Source organism: Trichomycterus rosablanca, chromosome 15 (assembly GCF_030014385.1).
Source record: "Trichomycterus rosablanca isolate fTriRos1 chromosome 15, fTriRos1.hap1, whole genome shotgun sequence".
Lineage (NCBI taxonomy): Eukaryota > Metazoa > Chordata > Actinopteri > Siluriformes > Trichomycteridae > Trichomycterus > Trichomycterus rosablanca.
In genome coordinates, this window is record NC_086002.1 from 30,380,127 (window position 1) to 30,401,209 (window position 21,083).

Genomic DNA, 21,083 nt, shown 5'->3' on the forward strand with positions numbered 1-21,083 from the left:
CCTTTCTGTGTGCACTTTGCAGCTGGGGTTTCCACCAGGAGCTCCGGTTTCCTCCCACAATCCAAACAAAGTCATGCTGTCAGGTTAACTGGAGATGCTAAAGTCCACCTAGGTACGAGCGTCTGTGTGGCAACCTGGCGACCTGTCCAGGGTGTTTCCTGCCTTTCTCCCAGTGAATTAGACCCACCGTGACCCTGAATAGGATAAAACGGTCATAAAACAGACAATGACTGAAGTAATTTGAGGAAGAATCGATTTCAGACACCCCTGAAGTGGGCCGTACCATTTCTCCTCTCATCTGCCTCCCACATTGGTTGGAAAAGCATAACCAAGACTTCCAAGTGCTACCCTGGCACCCTAATTCCCCAGACTCGAACCTAGTTGAGCATCTGTGGGAGCACCTCGATGGTCGTGTTGGCTCTACGGATCGTCCTCCACGCCCCCTCCAGCAGCTGTGGGATGCACTGCGGTCAGCATGGGTCCAGATACCTGTGACGACCTACCAGGCCTGTTTAGCTGGTGGTCATAGTGACCAATGCTTTACTGTCCCAACTTCAATGTGTTACAGGCCTGAAATGCAGGAATGGAAGTATATCAAACAAAGAGGAAGCATTTTCCATAATGTCCCAACATTTTCCCGATTCGATGCTGCATCTTCGACCTTCTAAGACGTTCTGTACCGCACACATCTGTGAACGTTGTTTTCCTACTTTGTTTTGTCTACTGAAGCCATCGTTTTTGTTTTACTTCTCTGCACCTGTATACACTTTGCGCCCAGAGATCAGAGAAGAACCACAGGACCAGGGTCGACCTCGTAGAGTTATCCGTGAGAACAAAGAGTCTCGCGAAGGGATCTTGTGGATGGGGATATATCGCCTATCGTAACTCAAATACAGATAATAAGTCCTGAGTTTGGTGGCCTAGTGTCCCGATTCGACCGGTGTGTGATTTCTTAGGACTGTCCCATCTTTTTCGCTCTATAATAATCACTAACACAGGAATGTTAGTAAAACTAACATAGAGCCAACACGGCCATCGAGGTGCTCCCACAGATGCTCAACTAGGTTCGAGTCTGGGGAATTAGGGTGCCAGGGTAGTACCTGGAAGTCTTGGTCATGCTTTTCCAACCAATGTGGGAGGCAGATGAGAGGAGAAATGGTACGGTCCACTTCAAGGGTGTCTGAAATCGATTCTTCCACAAATTACTTCAGTCATTGTCTGTTTTATGACCGTTTTATCCTATTCAGGGTCACGGTGGGTCTAATTCACTGGGAGAAAGGCAGGAAACACCCTGGACAGGTTGCCAGTTCGCCACACAGACGCTCATACCTAGGTGGACTTTAGCATCTCCAGTTAACCTGACTGCATGACTTTGTTTGGATTGCGGGAGGAAACCGGAGCTCCTGGTGGAAACCCACGCTGAGAAGTGCGTGCAGTACCTGCGAATGGACCCGGATTCAACCTGGGAACTAAAGCCAGGACCTTCTTGCTGTGAGGCAACAGTGCTACCCACTGCCCTTCTGGAAATATATGTGGGTTCGATCTTTATCAGGAAGGTCAGACCTCCCCAAGCCCTCCAAAGTAAATGATATACTAAACCAGTGTTGTGTCGATCATGGAACTGTCCTTCTTGATCTATCTCTGGGCTATCAGCACATGGCGAAGCAATGTGGATCACTGAGCTTTCTAACCAACTTGTTTTCAGTGTTGCTGGTAATGGAGGAAGCATCTCTCGCTTCTTCTTCAGTAGGAATGGGTTCATCCAATCCTCAACCATTACCAGACGAAAGTCTAAAACGGTGGTCCTCAACCAAGAAGCCGAGGTTCCCTGGCTGGCAAACTTACCAAGCTCTTGTGATGTCATGTCACTCGTTGGGTCTTTGAGAATGAAAGACTCCGATACAGTTGTTGATGCGGATCCCGCTGACGTAGACCCAGGTGAGGAAGCTCCAGGATATCAAGATATTTACCTAAATCTTGGGTTTGTGGGATCTCCTTCGCTGAAAGCATAATAATAACCCAATCATAACCCAAGTCAAGGGGGTTTTTGGAGAGCCACTAGTCTAAAAGATTGGATGTACAGTCTCATGCTTCAAGTCTTTAAGGATGGGGTAACTGCATCTGGGTTCCTGACCCATAAGCATAGGGGAACCATCCGACCTCTTGCATACTTGTCCAAATCTCATCTCATCTCATCAGGTGCTCTTATATCCAGACTCTCCAATAGAGTAGGACTAGCCAGAGATGCTCAGGCTACGAGGTCATTCTCTGTCCTATCCAAAACTTGACCATTAAACCACACGTCCTGATTCGCCAGCTGAACCTCTGCAATCGGACAACGTGTTGCTAGACGAACACGACCGTATGCAGGTCATTCACCGTTCCCCTAGCGTTCGGCTTGACCTTTTTCCCAATGACTACACCTTTTTTTTGAGGTAACTGATGCCTTTAACCGAGGCAACTTCATTTCAAAGCCCGATATGCCTTTGGTGTGGCGCATAAATTTGGTAAGACCTCTCTATCAAAGGTCATGACCCTTCCGACACTCCTCAAGGGTTACGGGGTAATTCGTTGGCATACGAAGTTGCCAAATGGGACCATATGTCACTATCCATTGATGTACTATTTTTGCAACTGCAGTCCACAAACACTGACTGTTCCTATTGAGTCCAGGACTCATTGCTGACCCGGATGGGCATATTGCTCTACCTAATCTACAACCCCAAATCAGAAAAAGTTGGGACAGAGTTTCTTACCTGAGATATTTCATGTTTTATCTGCTCAACTTCATTTAATTTATTAATAAACATCCATTCCTGCATTTCAGGCCTGCAACACATTTCAAGAAAAGTTGGGACGGGGGCAATTTAGGGTTAGTAATGAGGTGAAATAACTAAAAAATGATGCGATTCCAAACAGGTGATTGTAATCATGGTGATTGAGATGATCAGAGGATCTCCAGTTTGTCCACAAATGTGTGAGAAAATGATTGAAATGTTTAAGAACAATGAACCTCAAAGAAAGATTGGAAGGGATTTGCATGTTCTCCCTCTACGGTGCATAATATCATTCAACCATTCAAGGAATCGGGAGGAATATTAGTGCGTAAAGGCCGAGGGTGCAAGCTTAACCTGAACGCCCGTGATCTTCCATCCCTCAGACGGCGCCGCATCAAGAACCTCCACCCAACACTAGCTGATATGACCACATGGGTGAGGGATTAATTTATCAAACCTTTATCAAGCTCTACAATACAGAGTTACCGCACAAATGATACTTAAAACTTTACTGTGCAAAAAACAAGCCTTATGTTAACCACGTCCGGAAGCGGCGTCGACTTCTCTGGGCTCGGGGGCATCTAGGATGGACCGTCACACAGTGGAAACGTGTATCGTGGTCAGATGAATCAGCACTCCAGAACTTCTGTGATGCAGCATTAATGCAGAAAAGTACATCGAGATCTTTCAGCAACAAGACGTCGTCTTTTCCCGGGACGTCCAGCATCTCTCAACGAGACGATGCAAAACCACCTGCTGCACACATTACAAAGGCGTAGCTGCGGAAGAAAAGGGTACGCCTGCGGTCCTGACCTGACCCCTATAGAGAACGACGAGCCCGTACTGTTGCACATCTTAAGACGTGTTCGCAGGAAGAACGAGACAAAATAAAAGCTAAAACACTAAACCGCTCGATCTCCTCGGTGCCAAAACGTCTTTTAAGTGTGGTGAAAAGGAACGGCGACATAGTACCAAAGTGGTAAATTGGAAAATTGACCATTTTGCGTCCCGGAAACAAGCAAAATGGTAAAATTACCTCTAGACTCGGGTCTAACATGGCAGAAACCACCATGATGCTGCTAAACATGAGCCGTTGCTACCACCTCAAATTAAATACTTGCCAGTCATGGTAGACAGGTTTCCCAACTGGGTAGTGGTCAAGATAGGATAGTGGCCAAGGGAATCATCCCCTGGTATGGTATTGATAGTAATCAGGGTACTCCCTTGGTACTCTATGTCAAAGGTTCTGCAAACCCACTAGATGGAGTCAATGAGCTTAGAAAGAGTCCAGTTGCATTTCCTTGTGAAGAGTAAAATAATCACACATGATGGGAGGTCATAAAAATCTATTTTAAACTACAAAAAAACCTAAGGTCAACAACTACAAATAGTTAGTTGATGTTGAAGTAGACCCAGGATCTGCTGCTAAGATCTACCACAGCACACCTTCAGGGGTCAGGGCTGTTTTGGCAGCAGAAGGGGGACCAACACAACATTAGGAAGGTGGTCATAAAGTTATGCCTAATCGATGTATACCAGTAAGATACTGGGATGACATCTTGACATCGAGTCAGCGTTAATATTGATATCAGAAGATGATCTTTCATGGCGATGTGTAAACAGTAGCAACATAAATGTAGACCTACATGCGAATGAATGCATCATAAGCTGTTCATAGACATAATTAATAAGGATTATTAAATATTTATTACATTTACGAACAGATCTGGTCCACCTACCAGACTTGGCACCAGAGCAACCCTCCTATTTTTATCTGGGCTTGGAACCAGCATTGAGAGGGCATCCCCCACTATTGGACATCAACCAATCGTGTCCATGCGGACGCCCACACAAGCCAGTAGCACCGCCGGCATTAGTGGGCTAGAGTGCCACCCAAGCGCCCACATTACTGATCAGCCATAATATTAAAACCACCTCCTTGTTTCTACACACACTGTCCATTTTATCAGCTCCACTTACCATATAGGCGCACTTTGTAGTTCTACGATTACTGACTGTAGTCCATCTGTTTCTCTGCATGCTTTGGACCCCCACAGGAGCACTACAGAGTGGGTATTATTTAAGTGGTGGATCATTCCCAGCACTGTAGTGACAATGACAGTGGATCAGTGGAGTTTTTGAACACCTCACTGTCACTGCTGGACTGAGAATAGTCCACCGACCAAAAATACCCAGCCAACAGCGCCCCGTGACCACCGATGAAGGTCTACAAGATGACCGACTCAAACGGCAGCAACAGATGAGATGAGCGATCGTCTCTGACTTTACATCTACAAGGTGGACCGACTAGGTAGGAGTGTCTGATAGAGTGGACAGTGAGTGGACACGGTGTCTGATCCACTCAACACACACTAACACACCACCACCGTGTCAGTGCCGTGCTGAGAATGATCCACCACACCACCTAAGTAATACCTGCTCCATGGTGGTCCAAAGTATGTAGAGAAACAGATGGACTACAGTCAGTAATTGTAGAACTAAAATGCTTCTATATGGTAAGTGGAGCTGTGTAGAAACTAGGAGCTGGTTTTAATGATATGGCTGATCGGTGTACATCTCCAATATGACTGCTGTCTATCCAATATCAGTATAGATTTACTCATCAAACATGCTGTATTCAAACCCTTGATGTCATTTACATACATCAGTCCTTTAAAAGAAAGGACAACTCGACAATAGTGGCTTTTATTCCACGTACACAAAGACGGAGACTCGCTTGGTGCTCTCAGACATGGAATTTTATTGGTTTATTGGTTTAACAGTCTTTATCACAAAAGGAAATGCATTTAGTGACGTACACATCCAGGTCGTACATGGACAGCGATCCGTAAGCTCGTATTCTCGGCGATTTATCAAGGTTTTAAAAAGTGATACAGCCCAAATTAGGCAGAAACTTTAAACTGTAAACGTTCCAAAATGATCTGGTCCCCTGGGTATTTACGATGTCCGCCGCTAATCCAGAAACGTTTGACAGGTATAGTATTTTAAGTCATGCAAAATCATGCATAAATACATGGTTTTGTGTACAAATTACATTTTTTTTTCTTCCCTTATGTCAGGCAAAACGCATGCTTAACCGTATCGGGCCTAGTGATCGAACACGTGTGTATAAGAAAACATTTTGGTCTCACTTCTATCGTGGTCTAGGAACTAATTTAGTTTAAGTAAAACAGAGTATATATATGCATGTATGTATGTATGTATGTATGTATGTATGTATGTATGTATAGAAATAGCTTGGGACGATTCCAAATTTGGAGTAATTGGACGTTCATGCAGCAAGCAACTACTGAAGGGCCAATCGATCCTGCGATCAAACCAACCCAACCTAAACGGAACTGAGAATTTACAGTATTATAAATGTAACTAGGACATTTGGCAACCAGTTACCATTTCTGGTGTAAATGAATGTAAAAAATCATAATAATAATAATAAAAAAAATAGACACACACGGCACATACATGTAACAGAATCAGCTTTGAACCGGAACCCCCAGCCTTGACCTAACCGATGTTGGCCGTATACATGCCACATGGTCTGTTCTTGCCAATAGGGTTGTTTGTTTGTTTGTTTATTAGGATTTTAACGTCATGTTTTACACTTTTGGTTACATTCTGACAGGAACGGTAGTTACTCATTACACGAGATTCATCAGTTCACAAGGTTATATCGAATACAGTCATGGACAATTTTGTATCTCCAATTCACCTCACTTGCACGTCTTTGGACTGTGGGAGGACAGGACCTGGACCGCCCTACCTGGGGATCGAACCCAGGACCTTCTTGCCGTCGTTTCTATCCAACGTTTGGACTGTGAATGTTGTGTTATATTAAAAGGCAGTGGTAGCTCAGTGGATTGGCACTCGGAAGGATGCTGGGTCAAGTCCCACAGGCGTAGAGTTGCCACCGTTGGGCTCCTGAGTAAGTCCCAAATGGAGTTCAAATACCCAATATGATCCAGAAACCTAATAAATTTAATGTTGACAAGTTACCAAGTTTATAAAACTTCACTTTACATGGTTTATGGTTTTATGTGGACTTTAATCAATCAACATTTGACTTAACTTTTTAATTAATACTACTTTTTAATCAAGTTATCGAATGAGCCGTTTATATCTCCTCAGGATGTCCTGTGTTAGGTAGGAGTCATTTCTAAATACTAATAAATCCCACATTTAATCAATTACATTTAACGTAAGATTTTTTCCCTAATTATTAAAAATAAACATTTAATTAAATTTCGGTTCTGCTTATCGGTTCCTAAACGCGATAACGTTTTATTATTGTAAACAAAGGATACATATCTGCAAGGACGTGCATACGTATCTGCCAGGACCTGTCTATGTTATTACCTCAGGCGTCAACACGAAAGCGTTAAAGAGTTAGCATGTACGGCTAACCTTAAGCTAATGTGTAATTAGGACCGCGATAAGCATCTAAAAGTAGCCAGAAAAAGCTGATTATGCTTATTTTATTCTTACTTTATAAGAACCGCTTAGTTAAATGCGTATTTAACACACTGTTCGTTTTAAATATCGAGTTTATTGGGTCGAAGGAGGCTCGGTGAATCAATGAATCGTTCCTGAATCGTTTAGTTTTCCTCAGAGATGAGTTGTATGATATGGCGCAGTTTAATAAGTTTATTTCAGTCTATTTACTTTCTAAACGTTTAGTTAACACTTAAAAGAAGAGAAATATTTTTAGTACCTAAACGTTTAACCTTTTTACCCCCTAAAATATCGAATTTTGTGATCGAAATGGTGAATCGATTAGCAGAATCGAGTCAGAATCAGAATCGCAAAAAATACAAACGACTCCCAACCCTATTGGCACTCGAGTTTCTGAGCTTGAGCTGGCAGGACAGTCACTTCAATTTCAATTTAAAAGCTTGACCTATGTGTAAACAAACAAAAAAAAAACTTTTAATGTGGGGAACTAACCCGAATTTTATTCATGTCTGTTTTAAAAATGTATATAAAGTTGGCCCAGCGTAAGAAACAAGGCACGCAAACGTCTCGGTAGAGATACGGATGTTCGTTCGTGTGTGTTTGTGTATATATATATAAAAAAAAAAGAATCTGAATTATTGTGCTCAAAATTCCAAGCAGCAAGACAGCCATGCAAATAAACGTGTGCGGTGTCGACGGGATGCTTTAGTAGTACGTCTCTCTCTCCACCCAACCTGGAACACAAGGGACGGACGTTTAACCATCACGATTGTCGTACAGCGCTCGATATAAAAATAAATCCCACACCCCCACACCGATACTTGCCTCCTGGGCTGCGCCGGATGATGAGCTTTCGGATTTCATCGTAGATAAAAATGAGAAGAGAGTACGGGAAGGCACAGAACCACCAGTTTGGTCTGGAGAAACAAGACAGAGTTTAAATAAACGTTAGCATCGTTTATACCGAATTTATCCAAACTGTCGTTCTTGACATGACGAAGTTATCCAGGCTTGGAACCGGATATATATTAGGCTAATGTAAAAATAATGGGGTTGTTTTTTTTTTTACACAAATGCAGATTCGTCTCATGTTCGCACTTTGATGATGTCTTACTGCAACGCTTAATCGCAGTGTTGCCAACTCCTCAGTAAGGAAAGTAGCTATTGGCTGTCCTAGAAGTCGCTAAATGACGTCATCGCCTAATTTGCATAAGGTCCATTTGCGTGTAATTGACGCTGTAGAAGAGAGGAATAAAGTGGGTAAAAAAAACCCCACCCTAAATATGTTTAGAACTACAAATGAACGTTCCTCTGTTGATTCGTGGTTTGTTTTTCTTTTTTAAGACAACACTGAGCTACTCTGAGCAGGGTTGCCAGATTGCGACAGTAATTTTCAGCCAAAAAACGCCCAAAACACAGGATAAGCAGATGATGTTTAGCATTTCACAAATAATAAACCAGTTAAACCATCATGACCTACAAATTAGTATCTTAAAATGTACAGATCAGTAATTATACATTATAAAGGGCAAATTATTTTTACATTGATGGGCGTGGGAACAGTGTCTTGGACTGGAAAGAATAATTTGTCAATCAAACTTTTGACAGCGGGTTGGATGTGGTGGAAAAGGGTAGGCCTATTTATATTCCACCTGCTTTAGAAAGCAATAGTTTTTTATTTACATTTTAAGCGTGTTTATCCCTGCCAATTGCCAACAAAATCCGCCCATTTTGGTGGAAAACCACCCAATCTGGCAACACTGACTGTGATACTGACCGCCCGCGAGTGCTTTGGGGCGGCGGAGGGGCTCACGGCAGGATCAATCAACTGCAGAACAATGTGTTTTCATGGTCGAGTCTCCAAAAGTCTCCAACAACACCAGAAAAAGTCGCTAGATTTGTCGCTAGGGGTCTGAAAACTCGCTAAATATAGCGACAAAGTCACTAAGTTGGCAACACTACTTAATGGAAGCGCCGAAGAAAGTGGCTGTTTATTGTTAATTTGAAATGAAATACGTCGAGTTTAAGGATACAAATTTCTCTGCGATGGGCGTCGAGTTACAAGGTACCACTGTGTATATTAAATAAATGCTAAAAAATTAACTCAATAAATAAATCTTCTTATAACAGACTCTACTTATAATAAACTTCCGAACTCGCAAGTTAGAATCTCGGCTCTGCTACCGGCAGGCTGGGCGCCTGTAAGTAGGGGACTCCTCATAGCTGTGCCTATACAATGAGACCGGGGATAATGGGGATCAGTGCACGACTCTCAGTGAGCGATACGGATCTCTGGATACGACTGGACAGAGGAAAATTGCAGAACTTACTTGAGTGGATACATCCTAAGGGCAACGTCCATGCCTGGGCAGTAGGATAGAAAAGCCGCCAGAGCCGTTTCCTCAAACAGTCCAAAGATGAGGATCTTGTTCCTGCGTTGACGAAAATATAAACCGAAATAATTAAAGATGATCTAGGAAACCTGTATAATTCACTACGGAGGAACTCTAGCCCCGGCTTACTTCATTCCTTGCTGGAAGACCGAGTTCCTCCTGGTCTTACAGATGATCACGTCGGCCCACTGCACGATCACGATGCTGATGAAGAAAGCCGTGTGGCAGGTGAACTCCACGATCTTCCTCTGCTCGTACGTCTGGAAAGAGAATCGCAACGCTCAGCTCGGACGCAACGTTTAGATCTTAGGAACCCTGAACACGTCAAGGGTTTCCACTCACCCACTGCTGGCCGTAGCTGTCTTCCAGGTCGTTGGTGTACTTGTCGTCCCAGTGCACACGGATACCCAGGAGCGTGGCGGGCAGGAAGCCGTTTTCAGCCAGGATGACGAAGTAGGCGAAGAAGCCAGCCAGAGCTTGGATCATACCTGTAGATACGGGCTGCATGAGTATCTGGGCCATCTTGGTGTCCACATACACCATACTGCCAAAAGTATTCGCTCGTCTACCTTCACGCGCATATGAACTTGAGTGACGTCCCATTCTTAATCCACAGGGTTTAATATGATGTCGGCCCACCCTTTGCAGCTAGAACAGCTTCAACTCTTCTGGGAAGGCTTTCCACAAGTGTGTTTATGGGAATTTATGACCATTCTATTGTTCTACAAGCGCATTTGTGGCCTGGCTCGCAGTCGCCGCTCTAATTCATCCCAAAGGTGTTCTATCGGGTTGAGGTCAGGACAGGAAGGGGCCATCCCCAAACTGTTCCCACAAAGTCGGGAGCATGAAATTGTTTAAAATCTCTTGGTATGCTGAAGCATTAAGAGTTCCCACACCATGACCCCCCATGACATCCCCCCCCCCCCCTCCCCCAAACTTAACACTCGGCACAACGCAGTCAGACAAGTACCGTTCTCCTGGCAACCGCCAAACCCAGACTGAGAAGCGCGAGAACACTAGAGTCCAGTGGCGGCGTGCTTTACACCACTGCATCCGTCGCTTTGCATTGCCTTTGGTGATGCAAGACTCGGATGCAGCTGCTCGGCCATGGAGACCCGTTCCATGAAGCTCTACGCGCTGTTCTTGAGCTGATCTGAAGGCCCCATGAAGTTTGGAGGTCTGTAGCGATCGACTCTGCAGAAAGTCGGCGACCTCTGCGCATCCGCTGACCCGCTCAGTCATTTTACGTGGCTACCACTTCGTGGCCGAGTTGCTGTCGTTCCCACCCCCACCGATACCCCTCTTCCACCGACGCGGCACGGAGCCCGTTCCGGTTCCCGAACTCGACCTTGCGTGTTTCCACCGGAAAAAAGAGGTTCCAGACAGCGAACTAGCGGGCCAATCTGGCACCACGGAATACTGGGTTTTTCAGCCCGAACCGTGACGTCCATCGTCCATAGCGACAGCAACAATGGCGTCAGCTGGGGGTCTCATATGGAGCTTGATGCTGCATTTTTATCTTTTAAAGTTCACCTGATTACATTTTGAGCCGGTTTGCCGGAGACACGCGTCGGTTCTCTACAGGACATTAAGGTTCTGAGAAACCCGAACAGAACCGGTTCAAGAACCATGGTTCTTTTGGGTGGAAACGGGGTACGAGGGAGCTGAGAATCGAGACAGCCTTCTTCGCCGGTGTGGCCGATTCTGCGTCTCATACGTCCTTGGCCTACTGTTGATGTTTGGGTTTATCTCAGAGTTCACCATTTGTCCCCGATATTGGTTTATGTCTCGTCTCGAGGAAAAATCGACTTTGTATTGACGCTATTGAAAATGTATTTATTTATTGAAGTTTTAACGCCATGTTTAACACATTGGTGTCAATTAATGGCAGTAATAGGTATTATGTATGTGTCTTCATATTTTGGTCCATATTATATGTTCATTTTTATTTTTATGGTTGCAAGGTAGGTTTAAAAGTCTTCTTGTGTTGTCTTGTGTGAGAGTCTCTTTGATAGTTTCTGGCATGTGTGGCATTCTATCAAGATGTGTTTCATTAGCCGCTCAGGTGGCGCAGCGGTAAAGTACGCTAGCGCCCCAGAGTCGGGTTTCTAGATACGTCGTATCGAAGCTCGGCTCTGCCTTTCCGACCGGGTCGGGCGGCAGTGTGAACAACCTTCGGCTGTTGTTCAGGGGCTTAGGGGTAGAGTCGGAGCGTAGGTCCTCACAACTGGTGCGACTGACGGCGCCTGCACGGGGCTAAGGGACGACGTCGAGGGGGGCGTGACCCTCCGTGCGCGGTGTCTCTCGGCGTACGAACTCGGCTCGTGCGGGTGAAAAATGCAGGCTGTACCGATTGCGTGCCGGAGGGGGGCGCAAGTCAGTCGAGTGGCGTCCTCGGTCGGCGGCAAAAGGGTCGAATCAGTATAGAGGACGCGATCAGGGTAATTGGACACGATTAGAATAGGGATAAAAATTGGTGGAAAAAAGTGGGAAAAAACAGATAATTAAAAACAAAAAAACAAAAAAAATGACGTGTTTTATCGATATAGGTGTTTGGCAGGTTTCACTGTTGGTGGGTTATTCTGGAGTGGTCGATTCGGCACCTCGTGTATATGACCTGGACTATGCGTCGTCCCTGGTGGACTCTTGGCTTGGCATTAACGTTGGGGTGTATTTCATATAGTTTATTGGTGAGCTGGGTATTCCATTCATTTTGCCATTTTCCTTTGATGTACTGTAGAGATTTATTGATGCTTTTAAGTCGGTTGATGGGATTTTGATGTTCGTTGTATTTTGTCTTGTTTTTTTCTCTAGCTACTTGATCTGCTTTTTCTAATTTCCTGTAATTCCACTGTGTCCTGGTATCCAGCATAGTTGTATGTCATATTCTTGTTCTGTTAAAATGCTGATTGTCCAATTGTATGTTACTAATGATAGGATGGGTCTGATGTGTATGATTGTAGTGATGCTATTGAAATAAAATGAAAAGTTGGACAAATCCTGGGTATTAAAAAGGGGAATTAATAAATAAAAAAAAACACGAGTCTTACCAATTTGTCCGTAGGCCATGCTGATGAGTCTTTCATTCACCAGCTTGTCCGTTCTGGGGTTTCTGGGTTGCCTCTTCATGATGTCGCTTTCGGCAGCCTCGTAAGCCAAGGAGATTGCAGGAACCTGAAGGTTTGAAGTAGTTAGAACCTCATTCAGTGGTAGGTTAGTGGTTAAGCTACTGGACTACTATAGTCATAAGGTTTCTGGTTGCCACTGTTGGGCCCCTGAGCAAGACCCTTAAGCTTTAATTGAATTGTTTATCAATGACAAGTGTAAGTCGCTTTGGATGAAGCATCTGGTAAATGCCGCAAATGTAAATAGTCATTCAATAAGAGTCTTGGACTACTTTCAGATTGGCAGCGATTTTTTTTAACCTCGTCGCCCAAGTGTGTGATCGCTGATCGCTTTGTGTTCACATCGGAAGTGTCATCACCACCCACCTGTGGCAGTCTAGCAAGCACCGATGCCAAAAAAGCAAAAGCCATGTCAGTACCCTCTAAAAAAAATAATAAATCCTGGAGGGAAATCGCTTGTCTATGAATTGAATCCTTGGGTAGTCCATCACTGTCTGTGTAGTCGACATGCGTCTATCTGCAGAAGTCCGACACCTTGACAATGAGATTCTCTTCCGTGTCTGACAGGAACTATCATCTAGGAACCAAAAACGGACCCTAGCCTTTCGCGCCGGCTCTGCTCAGTGCTCAATTCCTATTGGTAATCGCGGCATCACATGGCAGCCTCATTTGCATCAAGGTAAACTAACGTAACCAACGTGGGCTCCGCCCGCGCTTACCATGTCGGTTCCCAGGTCGATGCAGAGAATGGTCACGGTGCCCAGAGGAAGAGGGATGTTGGCGATGATGAAGAACAGGAACGGTGTGATCTCGGGGATGTTACTCGTCAGGGTGTAGGCGATCGATTTCTTCAAGTTGTCGAAGATCAACCGGCCTGGGGAGGAAACCACGGATTTAGCGAATTACGCAACCGTGTCGTTAGGAAAGTCAAATTCGAAGCGGTTTCCCCACCTTCTTCCACTCCGGTCACGATAGAGGCGAAGTTGTCGTCCAGGAGGATCATGTCGGCGGCCTGCTTGGAGACGTCGGACCCGGCGATACCCATGGCTACGCCGATGTCGGCTTTCTTCAGGGCGGGAGAGTCGTTCACGCCGTCGCCCGTCACGGCCACGATGGCACCCTGGTTTGAAAAAGATATATTATTCACGATTTAGCTTCTGGCTAATGCTAGATCAATTTTTATTTAGTATTACTTCGATCTTATCACCCACACATTGACGAGTGTTGTGCCACCTAGCGTTGTGTGTGGAGAGACACAACCTGAGAGCACTCCTTCCTCATCTCTGTGCAGGCGCCTCTAATCAAGCCAGCAGAGGTCGTAATTGCACCATTCTGACAGAGAGACACACATCCGGCCCTAGTCCCGCCTTAATCCCGCCCATCTGAACAACAGGCCAATCGTTGTTCATGTGGCCGCTCAGCCTCGGCCGGCAAGGCAGAGCTGAGATTCGATACGATGTATTCGAGATCCAGCTCCGGTTGCAGGGTGTGTTCTTACCGCTGCGCCACCTGAGCGGCTATGCAGTGTTATTCCTTAGCGTTTGTTGTTGAATATGGTCTTGTATTCACTTAGCAATATTATCCAGTCATGCTAACTAGCTAGGATTTTAATTTGAATAAAAAAAGCTTTATCATCATAAACGTTTATCATGAATGTCTTATTATAGATAGATTTGCCACCTATGATCACTCAGTCATTTTGGTACCTTATCGCACCATTAGCACAACACCATGAACATACGTGTTCATAAGTAACGCACCTGTAGCTAAATTAAACGACGCTGGTGAATCTGGGGAACCTGTTAGCTACTCACCCTTAAAACTAAAGATGTAATCGACACATTATTTAAAGCTCGTCTCTATAACAATGATGTAGCTTTATATCACACACTTCTGCTAAATGGTAAACATTGCCAACTTTTATTTTTGGTAAAAAAAAAAAAAAAACATGAATAAAGCTAATCTGTTAGCGCTGGTGCTACACTGAGTGAGCTGTCGGAATGAAACTGAACAATTGAACAACAAACACTAAATACAACTACAAAAGCTTTAGAATACACTCAAAAAAACACGTAGTATAAACAACAACAATAAATAACACTAAATATAAATAACATTATAAACTACACTGAAGTAACACTCAATATAAATAACAGTAAATACAAATAACACTATAAACTACACCAGTACCACTAAATACAAATAACACTAAATATAAATAACAGTAAATACAAACAGTAAATATAAATATCAATCAATGCAAATAACAGTAAATACAAATAACAGTAAATACAACAGTAAATATAAACACTATAAACTACACCAACACTAAATACAAATATCACTATAAACTACACCAGTACCACTAAATATAAACACTGAATATAAATAACACTAAATAAAAATAACAGTATAAAATACACCAAAATAACACCAAGTATAAATAACAGTAATAAGAAACTGAACACTAAATATAAATAACACTATAAAATACACTGAACACGAAATATAAACAACACTGAATATAAATAACACTATAAAATACACTGAACACTAAATATAAACACTATAAACTACACCAATACCACGAAATATAAACACTGAATATAAATAACACTGTAAACTACACTGAACACTAAATATAAACAACACTATACACTACACCAATACCACGAAATATAAACACTGAATATAAATAACACTATAAAATACACTGAACACTAAATATAAACACTATAAACTACACCAATACCACTAAATATAAACACTGAATATAAATAACACTATAAAATACACTGAACACTAAATATAAACACTATAAACTACACCAATACCACGAAATATAAACACTGAATATAAATAACACTATAAAATACACTGAACACTAAATATAAACACTATAAACTACACCAATACCACTAAATATAAACACTGAATATAAATAACACTATAAAACACACTGAACACTAAATATAAACACTATAAACTACACCAATACCACTAAATATAAACACTGAATATAAATAACACTATAAAATACACTGAACACTAAATATAAACACTATAAACTACACCAATACCACTAAATATAAACACTGAATATAAATAACACTATAAAATACACTGAACACTAAATATAAACACTATACACTACACCAATACCACTAAATATAAACACTGAATATAAATAACACTATAAAATACACTGAACACTAAATATAAACACTATACACTACACCAATACCACTAAATATAAACACTGAATATAAATAACACTATTAAATACACAACACTAAATATAAACAACACTATACACTACACCAATACCACTAAATATAAAAACTGAATATAAATAACACTATAAAATACACTGAACACTAAATATAAACACTATACACTACACCAATACCACTAAATATAAACAACACTGAATATAAATAACACTATTAAATACACTGAACACTAAATATAAACAACACTATACACTACACCAATACCACTAAATATAAACACTATAAAATACACTGAACACTACATATAAACACTATAAACTACACCAATACCACTAAATATAAACACTGAATATAAATAACACTATAAAATACACTGAACACTAAATATAAACACTATAAACTACACCAATACCACTAAATATAAACACTGAATATAAATAACACTATAAAATACACTGAACACTAAATATAAACACTATACACTACACCAATACCACTAAATATAAACACTATAAAATACACTGAACACTAAATATAAACACTATAAACTACACCAATACCACTAAATATAAACACTGAATATAAATAACACTATAAAATACACTGAACACTAAATATAAACAACACTATACACTACACCAATACCACTAAATATAAACACTATAAAATACACTGAACACTACATATAAACAACATTGAATATAAATAACACTGTAAACCACATTAAACACTAAATATAAACACTATACACTACACAAATACCACTAAATATAAACAACGCTGAATATAAATAACACTATAAAATACACTGAACACTAAATATAAACAACACTGAACAAACACTAAATATAAACACTATAAAATACATTTAAACACTAAATATAAACAACACTATAAAATAAATTTAAACACTAAATATAAACACTATTAAATACACTGAACACTAAATATAAACAACACTATACACTACACCAATACCACTAAATATAAACACTATAAAATACACTGAACACTATATTTAGTGGTATTGGTGTAGTTTATAGTGTTTATATGTAGTGTTCAGTGTATTTTATAGTGTTTATATTTAGTGGTATTGGTGTAGTGTATAGTGTTGTTTATATTTAGTGTTCAGTGTATTTAATAGTGTTTATATTTAGTGTTTAAATTTATTTTATAGTGTTGTTTATATTTAGTGTTTAAATGTATTTTATAGTGTTTATATTTAGTGTTTGTTCAGTGTTTATATTTAGTGTTCAGTGTATTTTATAGTGTTATTTATATTCAGCGTTGTTTATATTTAGTGGTATTTGTGTAGTGTATAGTGTTTATATTTAGTGTTTAATGTGGTTTACAGTGTTATTTATATTCAATGTTGTTTATATGTAGTGTTCAGTGTATTTTATAGTGTTTATATTTAGTGGTATTGGTGTAGTGTATAGTGTTGTTTATATTTAGTGTTCAGTGTATTTTATAGTGTTATTTATATTCAGTGTTTATATTTAGTGGTATTGGTGTAGTTTATAGTGTTTATATTTAGTGTTCAGTGTATTTTATAGTGTTTATATTTAGTGGTATTGGTGTAGTGTATAGTGTTTATATTTAGTGTTCAGTGTATTTTATAGTGTTATTTATATTCAGTGTTTATATTTAGTGGTATTGGTGTAGTTTATAGTGTTTATATTTAGTGTTCAGTGTATTTTATAGTGTTATTTATATTCAGTGTTTATATTTAGTGGTATTGGTGTAGTTTATAGTGTTTATATGTAAACACTGAATATAAATAACACTATAAAATACACTGAACACTAAATATAAACACTATAAACTACACCAATACCACTAAATATAAACACTGAATATAAATAACACTATAAAATACACTGAACACTAAATATAAACACTATACACTACACCAATACCACTAAATATAAACACTATAAAATACACTGAACACTAAATATAAACACTATAAACTACACCAATACCACTAAATATAAACACTGAATATAAATAACACTATAAAATACACTGAACACTAAATATAAACAACACTATACACTACACCAATACCACTAAATATAAACACTATAAAATACACTGAACACTACATATAAACAACATTGAATATAAATAACACTGTAAACCACATTAAACACTAAATATAAACACTATACACTACACAAATACCACTAAATATAAACAACGCTGAATATAAATAACACTATAAAATACACTGAACACTAAATATAAACAACACTGAACAAACACTAAATATAAACACTATAAAATACATTTAAACACTAAATATAAACAACACTATAAAATAAATTTAAACACTAAATATAAACACTATAAAATACACTGAACACTAAATATAAACAAGACTATAAAATACACTGAACAAACACTTAAAATAAACAACACTATAAAATACATTTAAACACTTAATATAAACAACACTAAATATAAATAACACTAAACATAAATAACACTATAATACACAGAAATAACTCATAATAACTCATCAATACATTGTGCGAGAGGTTCACTTCACTGCGAAATTCAAACAAATCTAGCTCGATGCTCACCTGTCGCTGACAGCCCTCCACGATGATGAGTTTCTGCTGGGGGGAAGTTCTGGCAAACACGATCTCTGTGTGATACTTCAACACGTCGTCCAGTTGCTCAGGGGTCAAATCCTTCAGATCTCCACCGTGGACCACACACGCCTTGGCATCTCTGGAAAGAGAGAGGAGGTGCTGACATGTACGTTTTGAAGGAGGAGTTGTTGTTGCCGGACTCAGAATCGGAGAAAAATGGAGTACCTGGGGTTGACTTCGTTGATGGGGATGTTCAGGCGAGCGGCGATGTCCTCCACAGTCTCGTTGCCCTCGGAGATGATGCCCACGCCCTTGGCGATAGCTTTGGCAGTGATGGGATGATCGCCAGTAACCATGATGACCTGTAACATGGAGCACAGATAAGGACGTCTTAAGAAATTTCATTTTCACGATGATATTCCACCTATTTCAGAAACAGCCCATCATGTCTGTGTCCCAGGATCCCAACGGTAGTGGGCTAGCACAGTGCACAAGTTAGGAAATATGACAACTAGATATTAACAGTAAAAATACACTGAAATAACTCTAAATATAAATAACACTAAATATAAACACTAAATATAAATAACAAAAATACACTGAAAAGAAAGAAAAACAAAACAAAACACTGAAATAACTAAATATAAACACCACTAACTATAAACACTAAATATAAATAACACTGAAACACCAACTATAAACAACACTAAAATACACTGAAAAAACACTAAATATAAATAAAACTAAATATAAACACAAAAATACACTGAAAAAACAAAAATACACTGAAATAACTAACTATAAACAACAATAACTATAAACAACACTAAAATACACTGAAAAAACACTAATACACTGAAAAAACACAAATACACTGAAATAACACTAAATTTAAATAACACTAACTATAAACAACACTAAAATACACTGAAAAAAACACAAAAATACACTGAAACACTAACTATAAATAACACTTAAATAACACTAAATATAAACACTAAATATAAACAAAAATACACTGAAATAACACTAAATATAAACACTATAAATAACTACATATAAATAACACTAAAATACACTGAAAAAACACTAAAAAACACTGAAATAACACTAAATATAAACAACACTAACTATAAATAACACTAAAATACACTGAACACTAAATATAAACACTAAAATAACACTAAATATAAATAACACTAAAATACACTTAAATAACACTGAATCTAAATAACAATATAAATACACTGAAATAAAACTAAACAATATAAATACACTGAAATAAAATGAAATATAAATAACACTATAAATATTATAAACACTGAAATAAAACTTAATATAAAAAACACTAAATTTAGTTTTATTTCAGTGTATTTATGTTGTTTATATTTAGTGTTATTCATAGTTACACTATAAAATACACAAACAAAACTAAATATAAACACTATATATAAATAACTAAATATAAATAACAGTAAAAATACACAAATAAAACTATATTTACTGGTATTTCAGTGTAGTTTATAGTGTTTATATATAGTTTTATTTGTGTATTTTTACTGTTATTTATATTTAGTTATTTATATACATGTATAGTGTTTATATTTAGTTTATATGAAGTTTTATTTCAGAGTATTTAGTGTTATTTATATTTATTGTTTAAATATAAATAACACTACAAATACACTGAAACAAAACTAAATATAAACAATAAATATAAATAACACTAAATACTCTGAAATAAAACTTCATATAAACACTAAAAAGTACAAAGTAATTTGTGTATTTTTACTGTTATTTATATTTAGTTATTTATATATAGTGTTTATATTTAGTTTTATTTGTGTAGTTTTAGTGTTTATATGAAGTTTTATTTCAGAGTATTTAGTGTTATTTATATTTATTGTTTATATTTAGTTTTGTTTCAGTGTATTTGTAGTGTTATTTATATTTAGTGTTACTTCAGTGTATTTATAGTGTTATTTATATTCAGCATTATTATAGTTTTTGTGTTATTATGTTAAGCGTTATTTCAGTGTAGTTTATAGTGTTTATATTTACTGGTATTTCAGTGTAGTTTATAGTGTTTATATTTACTGGTAATTCAGTGTAGTTTATAGTGTTTATATTTACTGGTATTTCAGTGTAGTTTATAGTGTTTATATTTACTGGTAATTCAGTGTAGTTTATAGTGTTTATATTTACTGGTATTTCAGTGTAGTTTATAGTGTTTATATTTACTGGTAATTCAGTGTAGTTTATAGTGTTTATATTTACTGGTAATTCAGTGTAGTTTATAGTGTTTATATTTACTGGTATTTCACTGTAGTTTATAGTGTTTATATTTACTGGTATTTCAGTGTAGTTTATAGTGTTTATATTTACTGGTAATTCAGTGTAGTTTATAGTGTTTATATTTACTGGTAATTCAGTGTAGTTTATAGTGTTTATATTTACTGGTATTTCAGTGTAGTTTATAGTGTTT

At 38.8% G+C, this 21,083-nt stretch overlaps 1 protein-coding gene and 1 pseudogene across 1 annotated transcript in view; both read right to left on the reverse strand.

The window, feature by feature from the left end:
- LOC134328691 (NACHT, LRR and PYD domains-containing protein 3-like) overlaps positions 1-21,083 on the reverse strand; it is a 1,194,473-nt pseudogene that overhangs the window by 385,721 nt on the left and 787,669 nt on the right.
- Positions 5,515-21,083, reverse strand: part of LOC134329419 (sodium/potassium-transporting ATPase subunit alpha-1-like) — a 33,382-nt gene continuing 17,813 nt past the window's right edge. Inside the window, exons 13-22 of the mRNA XM_063010675.1 lie at positions 18,824-18,960; positions 18,587-18,737; positions 13,717-13,885; positions 13,485-13,639; positions 12,691-12,814; positions 9,983-10,128; positions 9,770-9,900; positions 9,578-9,679; positions 8,073-8,164; positions 5,515-7,981 (exon numbers count right to left, since the gene is read on the reverse strand). Coding sequence (XP_062866745.1) covers positions 7,953-7,981; positions 8,073-8,164; positions 9,578-9,679; positions 9,770-9,900; positions 9,983-10,128; positions 12,691-12,814; positions 13,485-13,639; positions 13,717-13,885; positions 18,587-18,737; positions 18,824-18,960 — 1,236 coding nt within the window. The 3' untranslated portion in view covers positions 5,515-7,952. The remainder of the gene's footprint in view (positions 7,982-8,072; positions 8,165-9,577; positions 9,680-9,769; positions 9,901-9,982; positions 10,129-12,690; positions 12,815-13,484; positions 13,640-13,716; positions 13,886-18,586; positions 18,738-18,823; positions 18,961-21,083) is intronic.